The sequence below is a fragment of the Carica papaya genome, chromosome 3, assembly GCF_054855325.1.
Source record: "Carica papaya isolate Zhongbai chromosome 3, ASM5485532v1, whole genome shotgun sequence".
NCBI lineage: Eukaryota > Viridiplantae > Streptophyta > Magnoliopsida > Brassicales > Caricaceae > Carica > Carica papaya.
Window position 1 is genome coordinate 3,014,060 of NC_142311.1, and position 15,950 is coordinate 3,030,009.

General features: G+C 34.6%; 4 protein-coding genes across 4 annotated transcripts; 2 read left to right on the top strand and 2 right to left on the bottom strand.

The window, feature by feature from the left end:
• The first annotated feature begins 642 nt into the window (after positions 1-642).
• On the top strand, positions 643-2,689 carry LOC110821474 (Major facilitator superfamily protein). Its single transcript, XM_022051334.2, has 4 exons — positions 643-950; positions 1,033-1,352; positions 1,434-2,060; positions 2,147-2,689. The coding sequence occupies exons 1-4, from the start codon at positions 821-823 to the stop codon at positions 2,573-2,575; spliced, it is 1,506 nt and encodes a 501-aa protein (XP_021907026.2). The 5' UTR covers positions 643-820; the 3' UTR covers positions 2,576-2,689.
• A 774-nt stretch (positions 2,690-3,463) lies between these two features.
• On the top strand, positions 3,464-5,727 carry LOC110821458 (sugar transport protein 8-like). Its single transcript, XM_088214680.1, has 4 exons — positions 3,464-3,672; positions 4,177-4,496; positions 4,581-5,207; positions 5,287-5,727. The coding sequence occupies exons 1-4, from the start codon at positions 3,561-3,563 to the stop codon at positions 5,725-5,727; spliced, it is 1,500 nt and encodes a 499-aa protein (XP_088070806.1). The 5' UTR covers positions 3,464-3,560.
• Positions 5,728-5,999: 272 nt separating this feature from the next.
• LOC110821492 (Cupredoxin superfamily protein) lies at positions 6,000-7,796 on the bottom strand. Its single transcript, XM_022051356.2, has 2 exons — positions 7,508-7,796; positions 6,000-6,493 (listed from the first exon to the last, which is right to left on the bottom strand). The coding sequence occupies exons 1-2, from the start codon at positions 7,665-7,667 to the stop codon at positions 6,126-6,128; spliced, it is 528 nt and encodes a 175-aa protein (XP_021907048.1). The 5' UTR covers positions 7,668-7,796; the 3' UTR covers positions 6,000-6,125.
• A 1,144-nt stretch (positions 7,797-8,940) lies between these two features.
• Positions 8,941-14,484, bottom strand: MSS1 (Major facilitator superfamily protein). The gene is made up of 5 exons (XM_022051324.2): positions 14,234-14,484; positions 12,261-12,586; positions 11,116-11,240; positions 9,963-10,254; positions 8,941-9,869 (listed from the first exon to the last, which is right to left on the bottom strand). Exons 1-5 carry the CDS (start codon positions 14,367-14,369, stop codon positions 9,150-9,152), a joined length of 1,599 nt encoding a protein of 532 aa, XP_021907016.1. The 5' UTR covers positions 14,370-14,484; the 3' UTR covers positions 8,941-9,149.
• Positions 14,485-15,950: the final 1,466 nt, after the last annotated feature.

Sequence of the window (15,950 nt, forward strand, 5' to 3'; positions counted from 1 at the left end):
TTACATTAACTTATAATAAATAATTTAGTAAATAAATGAATATTAAAAGTGTTGAATTTTTTGAATTGAATTATATTTTTTTTTTATGCAAATAATATAGATAAATTGGATTAAATTATTTATACAACTAAATAAAAAATAAAAAATTTGTAATGTTTTTTTGGTGCTAAATTTACTTATATTCATGACATGACATACTACAAATTTATTTGTTAATTTTCCATATTTCGTTATACCAAAATTAACAGTATTACTGGAATAATTAAAAAGGAAGCCAATAAAAAAATATACATAAAACAAAATATTTAGATTTTAATAGCAAATTTGTAGTTATCCAATAAAATTCCAACCGAAACTTTAACCTACTTATGGGTGTAAGTTTGAAGAGGGAGAGAAAGTTGGCAAGTAGAGAAGAGCAAACTCATACTTTTGTTGGATTTTGTTAAGGATAAATTCGTTAACCTTTTCATATCTGAGGGAGATAAACAGCCGAGAAAAACAAAATAGGCACTAGAAAACTGCTGGGAAAGCGCTATACATGGGGCTCTAGTTTCTTTATTCTATTTTTAGTTCAATTTCCGTTTTTAGCATTTATCTCTATTCGACTTGGTCTGCTTTTTATTTATATTAATCCCTTCTCTCTAACACATCCTTACAGGTCTTTTCTCTTCGCAGTTTGTCCTGTCTCTTGTACTTCGGATCTTTTAACTTGCTTTGTATTCATCTGCTCCATCTCAAATCTGAGCTTCCCGTGTATGCTGATTCACATTTTACTACTTAAACCCAGTTACATACACCAGGAGATTTATATATCTCCAACATGCCTGCAGTTGTCATCACTTCTCAAGATGCCCCAGAGTTTGAGGGCAAGGTTACCATCTATGTCCTAGTTTGTGTCCTTATTTCTGCCTTTGGTGGCTTCACTTTTGGCTATGATATTGGAATTTCAGGTCAGAATTTTCTAGATATATACGTAAATATGTATGTTTTTGAGAATGTATTCATTTTTTTTTCAACTGGTGAATCTGTCAGGTGGGGTGACAGCCATGGATGACTTCTTGAAAGAGTTCTTCCCAGTAGTATATGAGAGAAAGAAGGTGGCCTTTGAAAATAATTACTGCAAATATGACAATCAATTACTCCAGCTCTTCACATCTTCTTTGTACTTAGCTGCTCTTGTTGCCAGTCTCATTGCTTCTAAGTCTTGCTCAAAGCTTGGCCGGAAAGCCACAATGCAATTAGCCTCTCTTTTCTCTTTGGTTGGAGTTGGATTAACTGCTGGTGCTCAACATTTGTGGATGCTTATCCTTGGTAGAATTATTCTCGGGTTCGGAGTTGGATTTGGGAATCAAGTAATCACAATTACAATTCTCCTTTTTTAAGTTTTTTAAACTGAAGGGTTTTATTGAAATTGATTTGATGATTTTTTGCAGGCTGTTCCTCTGTTTCTTTCAGAGATTGCACCGGCAAGGCTCAGAGGGGGTCTCAACATCTGCTTTCAATTATTTGTAACCATAGGAATCTTGATAGCCAATCTGGTTAACTTTTTCTGCTCCAACATTCATCCTAATGGCTGGAGGTTGGCTTTAGGTCTAATCAGTGTTCCTGCCTTCATTCTCGGTGTGGGTTCTTTAGCCATTTGTGAGACACCCACAAGCTTAGTGGAGCGCCAGAAACTGGATCAAGGCAAGAAAGTTCTAAAAAAGATTCGTGGTGTAGCAAATGTCGATCTCGAATTCGATTCAATTGTTCAAGCATGTGATTCAGCAAGGCAGATCAAAGATCCTTATAGAAAACTATTTAGCCCTGCCAGTAGACCTCCATTGGTGATCGGAATGCTACTCCAACTTTTCCAACAGTTCACCGGCATCAACGCCATTATGTTCTACGCTCCTGTGTTGTTTCAGACTGTTGGTTTTGGAAACGACGCTTCATTGCTGTCTTCTGTTGTTACAGGAAGTATCAACGTGCTGAGCACATTCGTTGGTGTTTACCTGGTTGACAGAGCAGGAAGGAGAATTCTACTTCTGGAATCCTCTGTTCATATGTTCATTGCCCAGGTTCTTCATCATAATCATTATCATAGTCAAAATCTTCTTCATCAGAGTTAAATCTTATCTCAAACGTCTTTTTCTTTTCCAAACAGGGTATCATCGGAGTGATTCTATTGAAGGACTTGAAACCACTTGGGTCACTTGATAAAGCAGAGGCAATTATCGTGGTAATCTGCGTGTGTGCTTTCGTGATGGGATTTGCATGGTCATGGGGGCCGCTGGGTTGGCTGATTCCGAGCGAGACTTTCCCGGTGGAGACGAGAACTTCAGGATTTGCATTAGCGGTGTGCTGCAACATGTTCTTTACATTTTTGATTGCGCAGGCTTTCTTGTCGATGCTGTGCAGCATGCAGGCCGGAATCTTCTTCTTCTTCGTGGGTTGGATTGTGGTGATGGGTCTGTTTGCATATTTCTTTATACCAGAAACCAAGGGTGTTCCCATTGACGCCATGCCTGAGAAGGTCTGGAAAAAACACTGGTTCTGGAAGAGATATTTTGTTGACGGCCAAGATGAAGATTGATTGTTTTTATATCATTTTATATAAATATGCTCTCCCATGTATGGCCCAACTTTTTGTTTTTTATAAGTTTCATTAACAAGATAAATTCATATAATTTACTCTTTTTGGCGTTAATTTATTGTGTTAAAATGAAAAGATAGTGACTTAGTTTAAATTTTTTTTAGGAGTATTAATAATAAAATTGAGGAATACACTAATAATTATATTATCACGAGAAAATATAAAATAAATAGTAGAATAATAAAGAATACGAACCCATAAGAACATGATAATATTGTGCTTCATCTACGAAACGATTAGATTTTTATCTGAGAAGAATGTATAAGAATGATCAAGTTACAGTAATATTAAATCAAGTGAGTATAAAAAAATTTTGAATCCACCATGAATTGAAGAACCAAGCATCATGAATGATAGTAGTGAAGTTAGATATTAAACCCCCTTCGATTTACATACAAAAAGTTAAGAGGTGGAGAACATAAAGGAGAATTTTACAAAATTGGGGTGAATATTATGGTGATAGTGATGAGGAAGATTATATATTTATACTGGATCAAGAATTCCATTTAAGAAGATTTTGAATTTATTCCTGCATAATTAGTGAAAAGGAGTAGGGAAGATAATATAAAATGCAGGAGAATATAAAAATATAATGGAGAAGCTGGCATATATTATATATGAAGAAAGAATAACAAATGGTTTTGGAAAATATCACAAATGAAAATTTAATGGACAGATTGAGTAAAATGTTTTGAATGACTGTTGACCGTCTCTGCTCATAATTTGCAACGTCTTTTAAGTAATTTAGGATTTTACCAATCAACTTTACATCTTAAGAAATTTAATTTAATTTAATTTAATACAAATAATGTCTTTCTCTCTCCTCTTTATTTTCGGTTTCTCAACTTTAAAGCATTGGAGAAGCAGATCCCAGTAAGAAGGAGAAGAAGGAGAAGAAGAAGAAGAAGAAGAAGAAGAGAAAGAAATGAGTTATGAGTCAGAGGATTTTCCATCAAAACGCACCGTTTATGTGGTGATATGTTGGATTCTTGCTGCCTTCGGGGGTCTTATGTTTGGTTATGACATTGGAATTTCAGGTTTCTTCTCTTTTATTATCGGATGTGATTAAACTGATTATCAGACTGTATTGTTAATTAACTTATCGTTTTATGAAAATTAAAATAGTAAAAAACCAGGTTTACATTGTTTTAAAGTTGAAATTATTTGTTAAGTTTTTGCATAAATTCATGCATGAATCCATTTTGTAATGTGGTAATAGAGATACTATTTAGACTAAGGTTTTATTTGAAATAAACAAAGGAATTTTGTTGTTAAATTTTGTTCTTCAATCAAATTATACCTACTTAATATATGAGATCGTATTTTCATCTCTAATCAAATTATCTCGTGCATTCTTATTAATTGATTGTAATGTAATTGATATTCGTTAAAAAATTATATTATGATCCATGTGTATTTATTACTTAATGAAATTTTTATGGAAAAAAAAAATTTTGAAAATGATTGCAAACATTTTCCTTCCTATCTGGATCAATAACAGTGGAAGTTCTCTTATGATTCATTACATGTGATGAGTACAGGAGGGGTAACCGCCATGACTGATTTCCTGATAAAATTCTTCCCTTCTGTATATGAGAAAAAGCTTCATGCTAAAGAAGATAATTACTGTAAATACGACAACCAGTATCTTCAGCTTTTTACTTCTTCACTCTACCTGGCTGCTCTCTTTTCAAGTTTCGCCGCCTCAAAAGTCTGCTCAACATTCGGTCGAAGGCCTACCATCTTCGTAGCCTCGTGCTTTTTCCTGCTCGGAGCTGCCTTAAGTGCTGCTGCTCATAACCTTTTCCTCCTCATTTCAGGCAGGATTTTTCTGGGTTTGGGAGTTGGATTTGGCAATGAGGTATATCTATCTATACATATATATATATGTATGTTTCATGTGTTGATGATCCAACAAATGATTTACCATTGATATGTTTTGCAGTCTGTTCCTTTGTTTTTGTCCGAGATAGCTCCAGTTACTAGCCGTGGAGCAGTGAACATTCTGTTCCAATTATTTGTAACTATAGGAATATTCATAGCTAATCTTGTGAACTACGCAACCTCAAACATGCACCCATATGGATGGAGATTGTCTCTAGGACTGGCCGGTGTGCCAGCCATCTTCCTCTTCATTGGCTCGTTGGTGATCACTGAAACACCCACGAGCCTGGTGGAGCATGGAAAAGAGGAAGCAGGCATAAAAGCACTCAAGAAGATCAGAGGCGTCCAAGAAGTAGATGTAGAATTCAAGCAAATCAAGACAGCTTGCGACATTGCAAGACAGGTCAAGCACCCATTTAAGAATCTAATGAATCGATCTAACAGACCACCATTGATTATCGGTATCTGTCTTCAAGTGTTTCAACAGTTTACAGGGATCAATGCAATTATGTTCTACGCACCTGTGCTCTTCCAAACTGTTGGATTCAAGAACGATGCTTCGCTGTTGTCATCTGTTATTACCGGACTTGTCAATGTGTTTAGCACTTTAGTCTCCATTTATGCTGTTGACAAGGCTGGTAGGAGGAAATTACTTCTCCAAGCCTGTGTACAAATGTTTATCAGCCAGGTATACCTTTTTGTTTATGTATTACAGATATGAGTTGATTGATAGACACATGAATATAACGAGTAATTAAACTGTGCAGAGTGCGATTGGAGTTATTCTTCTGGTAAATCTGAAAGCTACGAATTCGCTATCGAAATCAGAAGCATGGTTGGTGGTGGTTCTCGTGTGTCTGTTTGTAATGGCATTTGCTTGGTCTTGGGGTCCCCTTGGTTGGCTGATACCTAGTGAGACATTCCCTCTGGAAACAAGAACTGCAGGGTTTGCATTTGCAGTCAGCTCTAACATGCTCTTCACCTTCATTATAGCTCAAGCATTCTTGTCGATGATGTGTCATATGCGAGCTTTTATCTTCTTCTTCTTCGCTGCTTGGATTTTTGTGATGGGATTATTCACAATCTTCCTTTTGCCAGAGACAAAGGGTGTTCCTATTGATGCCATGGTTGACAGAGTCTGGAAGAAACATCCTGTCTGGAAAAATTATATGGAGGATGCTGATGCAGATTCAAGATCCAACATTTAGAAAACCCTTCTTCATTTCTTGGATTCCATTAAATTCAAACTCTGCTGCTAGCTAGGCTTTTTTTTATATTTAATTCTCTATTTTAGTTTATGATTCAAGCATTCAAAATTTTGTTGCTTCAATAAATACGTGGGGATTTGGATTATGAACATACATTCAAAGTTTCAATTCAGATCAATCTGTGACAGCAGGACAATGATAGAATACATTCTATCAGCACTTGCACCTTTCTTTAGAATTATATACTGAAAGAAAGTAATTTGAAGGTAATGTCAGATAAACAATGAAAATATTGTTTATTAAATTCTAAAGAAAGAGTACAAAATTATGATGAGTTGGCTGGGAGGTAATTCAAAACACCCACAATAGCTGGCTACACAAGGCTAACAACAAGGTGTTTAAGCAAGACCCAGGACATAAATTACGAAGACACCGAGAATAGTGAGGGCAATTAGGCTACCCTTGAAAGAAGGAGCATTATTGGGTGAAGGTGCAGAAGCAGCAAGTGCAGGGACAAGGGAAGGGGAAGACTCCATGGAGGGAGTTGGAGACATCGCAGAAGCTCGAATGACATTGATGTCAACCTTCTGGCCGGCCTGGCAGTGGCCAGGAACACCGCACAGAAAGTAATGGTGGCCGTGAGTGGTTATATTGATGGAGTCTCTGCCAGTGGTAAAAGTTGCCAATGGAGCCGAGGCATTGCAAGCTTTATACATGGTATGATTCACCCGCATCACATTGTGAAATTGAGCATTGTATTGAAAAACTGTCCCCACAATAAAACATCATTACAATATTAATTAGCATTGGCAGATCCCAAATCATCGGCTCCTTCACTTGAAAACTTGCTGCATTTGCCTCTTTCTTCTTTTTTTTTTGGGGGGGGGTGGGTAATCATAATTTATGCAGATAAAGATTGATATAATGGGTTCACAGTTCTTGCCTGCTTTAGCGCTAATGGGTGGATTGATGAATGGATATTCCAAAATGAAAGCACAGAAGAAAAAGATACCTTTTCCATCAATGCTACACTAAAAGAAAAAGTTTCTATCATACCTACAATTGCTGGAGACCGCGTGATGTTAGATTGAAAATGGAAAACAAAAACAAAAAGATAGAGAAGCCATAACTAGGGTTTACCAAGTTCCAAGAATTTACAAACCATCAAAACAAACCAGACAAAAGTTTAGAAATTCTTGGTACTTTCAAAATAACTTTTACAACCCAATCAAGAATAGCCAATTCCTTTCTTTTCATGCATTATAATGTCTTACATGTTTCAGAATATTATATTTTTTACTTTTTAAAACTTCTACATATCCGGGTCCATAAAAAATTAAATAAACATAAAAGATAGATGAAAATAAAATGAGGGAACATGATGCCCAAACCAAGTGAAACTTGGACCACTGAAGATAAAATAACCTTGAAAGAAAATCCAGAAAATTAAAATCTACCAACCAAAGAGAAACAGTAGTAGGGCCACTAGGGTTCTAGTGAAGAAGGCAGTAATAATTAGAGAAAACTGAGAATTGACAGATAATTGGGTAGGAAGAATACACACACACACACACATCTTATAGAATAAAATAGAAGATTGAGATTCTCAGCAGATCAAGGCGGGAAAAAAAAAAAAAAAAAAAAAAAAAAAAGAGTATACAAATTAGGGATGTAGAGAAGATTGAATTGGGTTCAAATCAAGAAATTAAGTATCTGTTATATGATTGATTACCCCAAAACAAGAAATAAAGAAAGAAGAAGAAAAGGAAATGAGACTTACTGATAGTGTCACCAACTTTGAAATTCTTGGTAGCAGCCCACTGTTTGTAGTCAACATTGCCAATGATGGTCCATCCAGCTGAATCCCCAACCTTGTAAACGGCTGCATGTGACAACTGCACCATGGCCATGGCAATTAGCAATACCACCACCAAAGCCATGAGCTTAGCTATGCGAGAAAAGAGAGAGAGAGAGAGAGAGAGAGAGAGGGAATTGAAAGGACTCGGGTGTCTGCAGGCGTTTATAAATAAGTCTTTTGGAGTGGACCTTTATTGATTGTTGAGGTGTAAGTGTGCGTCAATTCATCATTTGGTTTGGTTTGGTCTGGTCCCCCTTTCTTTAACACGCATTTCTTCTAAGCAATTTTTTGTATTAGTTTTTTTATTTCAGAAAAATTAAGTCACCAAGTTCACTTTTTATTTTTATTAATTAAAAAAAATATATACAAACTAATCAAAAATATAAAAAAATATAAATTATTATTATTTTTTTAATATGATGAAATAAATCCACATATTTGTAATAAGGATGAAGTAACAAGACAACTAAAATTTTTTAAACTCTCTTTACTTTTTATTTTTGATGGGTTCAATTTTATAAAAAAAAAAAAAAAATAGCAGCGGTGAGTGCTTGTCTTAGTAGTATTCTTTTCGTCTCGTGGGTATAAAGAAAAGAAAATTTGGGAATGGAGAAAAAGAAAAGAAACAAATGTATATATTTGCAGTTGGGGGTGGTGCGGATGGAGTTTCATTTTCTATAGGCAAAAGGGGGAATGCCATCCATCATGACTCTCCTTCATCATTTGTCCTCAATAACACTTCAATTATGTTTCGTTTTTGGTTGAAATATCATAATTTATTTCCCCTTAAATGACAAAAACATTATTGCTTTCCTGCTACTCTCTCCTACCCCACGTTATGCAAATTCATCTCCATCTACATCTACTTGTATTCCCCACAAATTTTAATTAATCTCTTCCCTAATCAAAACCACCCATTATTTTTCTATTCCCACGAGTCATGATTATCTTCTTTTTTTTTTTAACCAAATAAAATAAGAAATCGTAATGGTTTTAAACTTAAATTGCAGCACTAACGTGGGTGGACATCCCCTGATTGTCAGCCTAGTTGTTGATGGTCCATGGCCCAAACTTGATGATTAGTTTAGGAAATGTGTTTTTAATACCAACCAGCCTAATCCCCCATTTGGAGCATTTCCTCCCATGTGTAAAAAATTCAAATAATCAGCATAGCAGAGCGGTGGACTTTCAGTTCGGTGATTCATTATGTTCTTCCACCTATTTCTTGCCTTCGACTTCCTTTTTTTGGTCGGATTAAAGTATTATATTTTATCATTTCTCTTTCAAAACAGATTCCTCAATGAAGGGGTCATATTTACTCAAGTTAATTTGAAGATTAGCCAGGGGAAGAAGGATTGGGTTAAGAGCTCTGACTTCATCTTCAGTGTTAACCTTGCCGATCATACTACAGATCGAAACTGATCGATTTGAATTACAAAGAACATCAAATTGTGGCGAATACATAAACGCAAGACAAAATTACATGGGGCACCTATCTTTCCTTTTCATTCTTTTTTTCCCTGTCTATATATTCCTAACTATTCGGCAATAATTAATTAAGATCTTACAATTGGGAAGCAGGATCAAAGGAATTGACATGCCACTTTTTGTTAGAAGCGACACCGTTTTGTGGGTGTGGGTGGGGGTAATGAATGTCCTCATCCATAAATCTCTTCCAGAACCAATGTTGTTTCCAAACTCTCTCCGTCATCTCCTCAATCGGAATATTTTTAGTCTCCGGGAGCAGAAACAGAACAAAGATTGACATGATCAACACCCAGCCAGAGAAGAAGATGAATATGCCGAACTTTAAATGACAGAGCATAGAAAGAAAGGCCTGAGCTATGGCAAAAGTGAAGACCAAGTTGACACAAACAGTGATACTCTGTCCGGCGGAGCGAGTCTCAAGTGGGAAAGTTTCACTTGGTATGAGCCAACCAAGAGGACCCCAAGACCATGCAAAAGCAGAAACGAAAGTGCAAACCATCACAACCACCAAGATGGCGAAACCTTGGGATAGATTATTAGAGTGGTCTTTCACCTTGATTCCTAGTAGTACTGCTATAACAAGTTGAGAGAAAAACATTTGCACACCGGCTTCAAGCAGAAGCATGCGCCGACCCACTTTGTCCACTGAGTAGATAGAAACAACGGTGGATAGAACGTTTACAGCACCTGTAATCACTGCTGAGTAAAGGGCAGCGTCACTATGAAATCCTAAAGTGTCGAATAGGACTGGGGCGTAGAACATGATTGCGTTGATGCCGGTGAGTTGCTGGAAAATCTGTTTGGAAAACACCAATATATTATATATAATTAAGACATGAATATCAATTGCATACATATGGGGAAAATAAAGAAGGAAAAGACGAGGGACCTGTAAGGCGACTGCAATAACCAGTTGGGGTCTGTTTCGTCTCTTAAGGAGATTCCTGAAAGGGTGCTTGACTTGTTTAGCAGCACGGCTGGCTTCAACGAGCTCCAAGAATTCGGGCTCGATTTTCTCGGTGCCGCGGATCTTCCTGAGCACAGCTTTTCCTTCATCGAGGAGGCCACGCTCGATCAGGCTGTTGGGAGTTTCCACTACCAGGAGGGCCCCCAAGGTTAGGAGAACTGCTGGAATGCCGGCCAACCCCAATGATACTCTCCAACCCCACCCTCCCTCAATCCTGTGGCATAACCCAAACCAATGTTATATCAGTCTTCATTACTGGTACAGGGCAATAAAATATTAATCTTCTCCCAACTTTGCATACATGGGCTACAAAAATGATGAAATATTCACACTAGAAGGCAAACTTTCAGACACCAAAAAGGAACAATCTATATATATATATATATATATATATATATATATTGGCTTTTTACCACATAAACAAAGGCCTGACAATTAGTAAAGAACACTTAATACCGGCCCTTGGGCCTCTTCCACCGTGCCCAAGGTGAAACCAATCTCCATGTTAAAAATCTTATTCTTTTGATATTTATCTTTTTTATAATGAATTACGAGATGTTGGACTTTCTATAAGAATGATTTTATTTAGTAAATAAGAGCCTGATATATTATCATGTTTTGATAGAATAAAGTATTTTATTAAATTATTTATAAATCTAATATTCGGCTGTCCAGATTATATATATATCCGCATCGTCAGGTATAACAATAATAAATAAGTCAAACACGCAGCCGTTGAATAAACAAAAGAATAAATAAGTCAATACGGACTACCAATTACCTCTCAAAAAATAAATGGATATAAATTGTAATAAATAAATAAAATAGTTGGCACATAAACCTATTAACTAAGGTGATATAATGTAGCCGCACGGCACGTGTACGGTCAGACTGAAAATCAGCAACAATTATACTGACGTACATATTAAACAATTAAACTTAAATATCCGTAAAAATAATAATCACTTTGAAAAAATGGTTTCATTACTGGTTATTAAAATAGCGTTGTTTGTTTTGTTGTGGGTGGAAGCGAATAAAAGAATTTGGAAACGGTGTTTTGAGAGAATCAACTTACTTTGCAGTCCCGTAATTGACAAGATTGGCGAAAAGGATGCCGATAGTGACATTAAGTTGGAAGAGTATGTTTAATCCTCCGCGAATTCTTGTAGGTGCAATCTCTGATAAGAACAATGGCACTGCCTGTTTCAAGCATATTGAATTAACTATAGTGAAATAGTTATACATCAGGAAAATATCTGCATAAGTTCAACATTCAAAATGATGAAATAAAAACAAGTTCATGATGTTTTAACTATATATACATTTTAGCAAGAGATATGTAGATAGCCAGTCTCAGTGTGTCACCCCCCTTGGGTCATACACACGCCGCAGCAGTAATATTTTAATTAGTATTACAAGAGGACAGAGTAGAAATTTGGAAATTGGAGAATCACGTCTCCAACAATGAATTAATTAAAAAAAAAAAAAAAAATGGTTCTTAAAGCAAGGTGGCAAGTCCTAAGAAATGAGCTTTCATTGAACTTTCTCAATATCTACTCCACGCTTTGACGTCTTTTATCGTACGATATATATGGCTTCTCAAATTAAAGTCAGAAAAGGATGACAAATGTCTCAATCACATCTGGGATAAGTCAAACACTTGCTTATATATCTATCACAGTTTCTCATTTAATTGATCAGGAACACTTCTTTCCACCAGTTGGTACACCCACCGTGTAAGAAAGCACGTCGACAGGTTTATTCGACAAGCTTATTCGACAGATCTTGAGGTGAGAATTTTATATTTGATCAAATTAGGATATTACTAATTGTCATCAAAGAAGTTAAATAGCTAACCAGTTTAATACCGCTATAATTACCCTTAATCTTTTCAAGTTATCATCAGTCAAAATAAGATAAAGATTTATTTTTTGACTGTAAATTTATATATTTCTTAACTAATAATATTTATACACCACTATCAATATAATCAATCATATACAAAAATATAATTCAATTTCTAACTCACATTCTTATAAAAGGAAATGTAAAAATAAACTATTAATTAAGTTTTAATTAATAACAAAATTCACATATAAAAACCAACCTTCTTTATATATATATATATATATATATATAAAAGTGTGATTTCGATCCCACAATTATAAGAATTAACTTAAATTATAAGAATTAAAAATAAATTTTATGGACATTACATACCTGATTAGCGAAACCGACCCCACAACCAAGTAATATCCTTCCAATAATGAGCATAGCAAGGTCTTGGGCTGCAGCATTGAGGACGACGCCGACGATGAAGAAAAAGCCAGCAATGAGCATGGAAGGCCTCCGGCCGAACATTCTGGTAGTGTAGGAGGCAAAGAAGGTGGCCGTTAAGCCGGCTAGGTACAGCGACGATGTGAAGAGTTGTAGGCCTTGATTGTCGTACTTGCAATAATTGCTATCCAGCTCCGCATCCTGTTTCGTCCTATGATACACCACTGGGAAGAATTTTTTCAAGAAATCCGGCATTGATGTTACACCTCCTGAAATTTGACATGCCCACCAAAATTCACATATATTAATTAATTGCTAATTATTTCTTCGTCACATCTTCTAGTTGACAAAAATTAAATTTTTAGGAAATTTTAAAGTTGAATTAAATGAATATATTTTCAATTTCATTAATTTTAATAGAATTTTCCCTTAATGGTAATTAAACTAACTGAATATTCAAATGAATTCTAGAAACTAGGTTAATTTAATTTCTTCCCAACATAGCCTAAAGTTACATAATTAAAAGCAACTTTCTCCAACTGAATATCATAACTGCCAGTAACCAACTGAAAAGAGAAATGAACTCATGCAAACTTCATGCTTTATGTTGACAACTCCCTTTAACAAAATTGCACCAAACTATTTGGCAGGTACATGCCCGCAATATTTTTCTTATTTTTGGGCAAAATAGTATTCAGTTCCTGCCCCAAAAAGGCAAAACATAAAGTTAATCAACACGGGCTCTGAAACTGGAAACTTCGAAAGGTGCTTTTTTCCATATTGGTAAATGCTATTTTAGAACATTTAGTTATAATCGTACTTGATTTCGATTAAACAGGGATTTTGTAATTTAAAGTATGATATGTGGATTACGCCATCCAGAAAAAGTTATAATATCCACACAATGAATCAGGAAAGATTATGATATCAAATAATTAAAGCTTGTGATTCTTTCAGATAACATCGGGATGAAATCAATATTAATTAATTAAAAAATAAATAAAATAAAATATATTTTATATTATCTATTAATTAAATCAGAAGGAGGTAGCTGTAGAATCATGGCCAATTAAAAAGATGAACAGCTAGAGAGAGAGAGAGTGAATTCTATTGGTCAGAGAAACAGATCAACGGCCGGACTCCACCGACGCTCTATTCGTCAACGGAGTGACGACGATAAAATTAATTGAAATCCCTATAATACCCCTACGCTTTATTTCTTAACCATGCCTATTTTAATACTTTCACACTGATCAACAGAAGCTGACCAGAGATTCCAGTTTGGCGGGAGAAAGTCGTCTATTCCCTCTCATTTTCTTGTCAAATTCTCAATTCTAAAACTTATAATTTTCCTCCTTCCTTAACTAATAAAAAGTTAAATAAATTAATCAGCACTTATTAAACAGCTTTTCTTCGACCAAAAACAAATGACTCTAACGTCAATAATGGTTTATCCATGTCGATTTTAGACTAGGTTTACGAATGACCTTGGAAGTTGAAACACAGAAATAGAGCTAAGAAAATACCAGTTTTAGTTGCATAAATTGAAAAAGGGAAATTACTTGTAAGACACAGTAGACATGATTGTGTTAATTATAAACATACATATCATATACACAATATATATATATATATATATATACTATTATATTATATACGAGAGAGAGAGAGAAAGAGCTTTTCAAAGAACTGTTTGGTATGAAATTTTGAAATAGGCGTTGACCAAAGCAGTTTCTTCTGACGAAAGACAAATTACTTTAAAACTCGAAACCGTGATCGAACAATGCTTCCTCTCCACGGGACTAATGGTTTATGCATTCACAAATGCAATTATAGATAAATGCGCATATATATATTGATATTGTGGAGATAAAGGAGATCAGATCAAGAGATCAGGATGTAAAAGGACTAATTACCAGAGACACCAACATCATAACCGAACATGAGGCCGCCAGTGGCAGCCATTATACAGGAAAGGACGACGATGGGAGTGATCTTGGCCTCGAACTCCACACCCGATGGCGGCACGGAGGAGAATCCACCCGCAGGCATGATCACGAAACTTTAAAACTCTTAACTGTTGGAAAGAAGAAAAAGGATTACGTTATCGTGAAACAAAATGGAGAAGGAAATGGAGAAGTAAACGTCGAATGAAGTTGAAATGGAATGGTAGGGAGGAAGTTGTACTTATAGGCGGGAGTCGGGGGTGTTACAGTAGGCGACCAGCGTTAGGATGTTACCACGTGGCACTTTGACGCGCTTAGTTGTCAGTCAATGAACGGCTCTCGGATGAAGAGGGGAGTATGAAACGAGAAGGCGAATTTTCAATTTTGTTTTTAATAATTAAAAATAGGGGGTGCTGGCTGGAGTGTTGTAATTTGGCTCCTTTTAGTCAAAGCAAAACTTTAAACAAGAAAGAATTAAGAAAACGTGCACATGGTTTTTTTTTTAATTAAATAATGTATTTATTAATGTTATAAAAAGGGTGATATTATTGTAAATTGGTTTATATAATATAAGATATTAATATATTAATTTTTTAATTAGGACAAAATTATTCTGCCAAAAGTGTAGGTGACATTTATATAAAATCTTAGTTTAAACAACGATGAATTTTTTTTTTTTTTTTGTGTTTTTAATTAATGATAAAAATTATGATCGGTCCACACAATCAATTAAAAATATGTACGTTTTAAGTAAAACAAGGTATATTAAACTTACAAGAACAACGACTTTATTTAGATAATATTTTTGTAAAATAACTTAACTATATAATATTTTCATAAAAAATAAATTTATAAATTTTTAAAAGTTTCATAAAAATATTTGTTAATCAGCAATAAAACAAAATAAAAATTTGATTACTAATAAAATGTTCTTAATTATGATAATAAATATTAAATATTTTTCATAAATTTTAAGAATGTATGATAACAATGTAATAAAAATACATAAATAAATAAGTTATAAAAAGATAGTCAAGAAGGTTTTCTTCAAATTCATTATATAACAACCCTTATTACAACTTATTTTTATAGGAATATATGAGATTGATAATTAAATTAAAAATAAATAACAAATAATTAGGAAATTATGTCAAGGGAAGAGGATTAGAACGTGAAGAAGTATAGGCATCCATAACCTGTAAAATTTGAAAATTTCATAATACTCTCCTTTGGATATCCATTTTAAAATAGAAGAGTTGTCTCGTTAAAAATCTAACCAAAAAAACTCAATAAGATAACTTTGGTCAAGTAAAAGAGAATACAACATATTCCTCCACAATAAAAATTGTTATTTTATTTCTCACAGCAAACAAGTACCGATATTGCATATTAATTTTTCGAATTAATAGTGGATAATGATTTGGTAAATAGAACGGACAAATTATTCAAATGTATTTGTTGAACTTCAATATCACCGTTCTTTTATAGATCATGCATAAAAAGAATCTTTGATAAAATATGTTTTATTCAATCATCATTAATGTATCATTCTCTTAATTGAGCTATGCATGTACTATTATCCTCATAAAAAAGTGTTAGTACATTCCTTGTATTAGGTAGACCACATGTCTATTTAATATGCTGAATCATCAATCTCAACTATATATATGTTTGACTTGCTTCATAT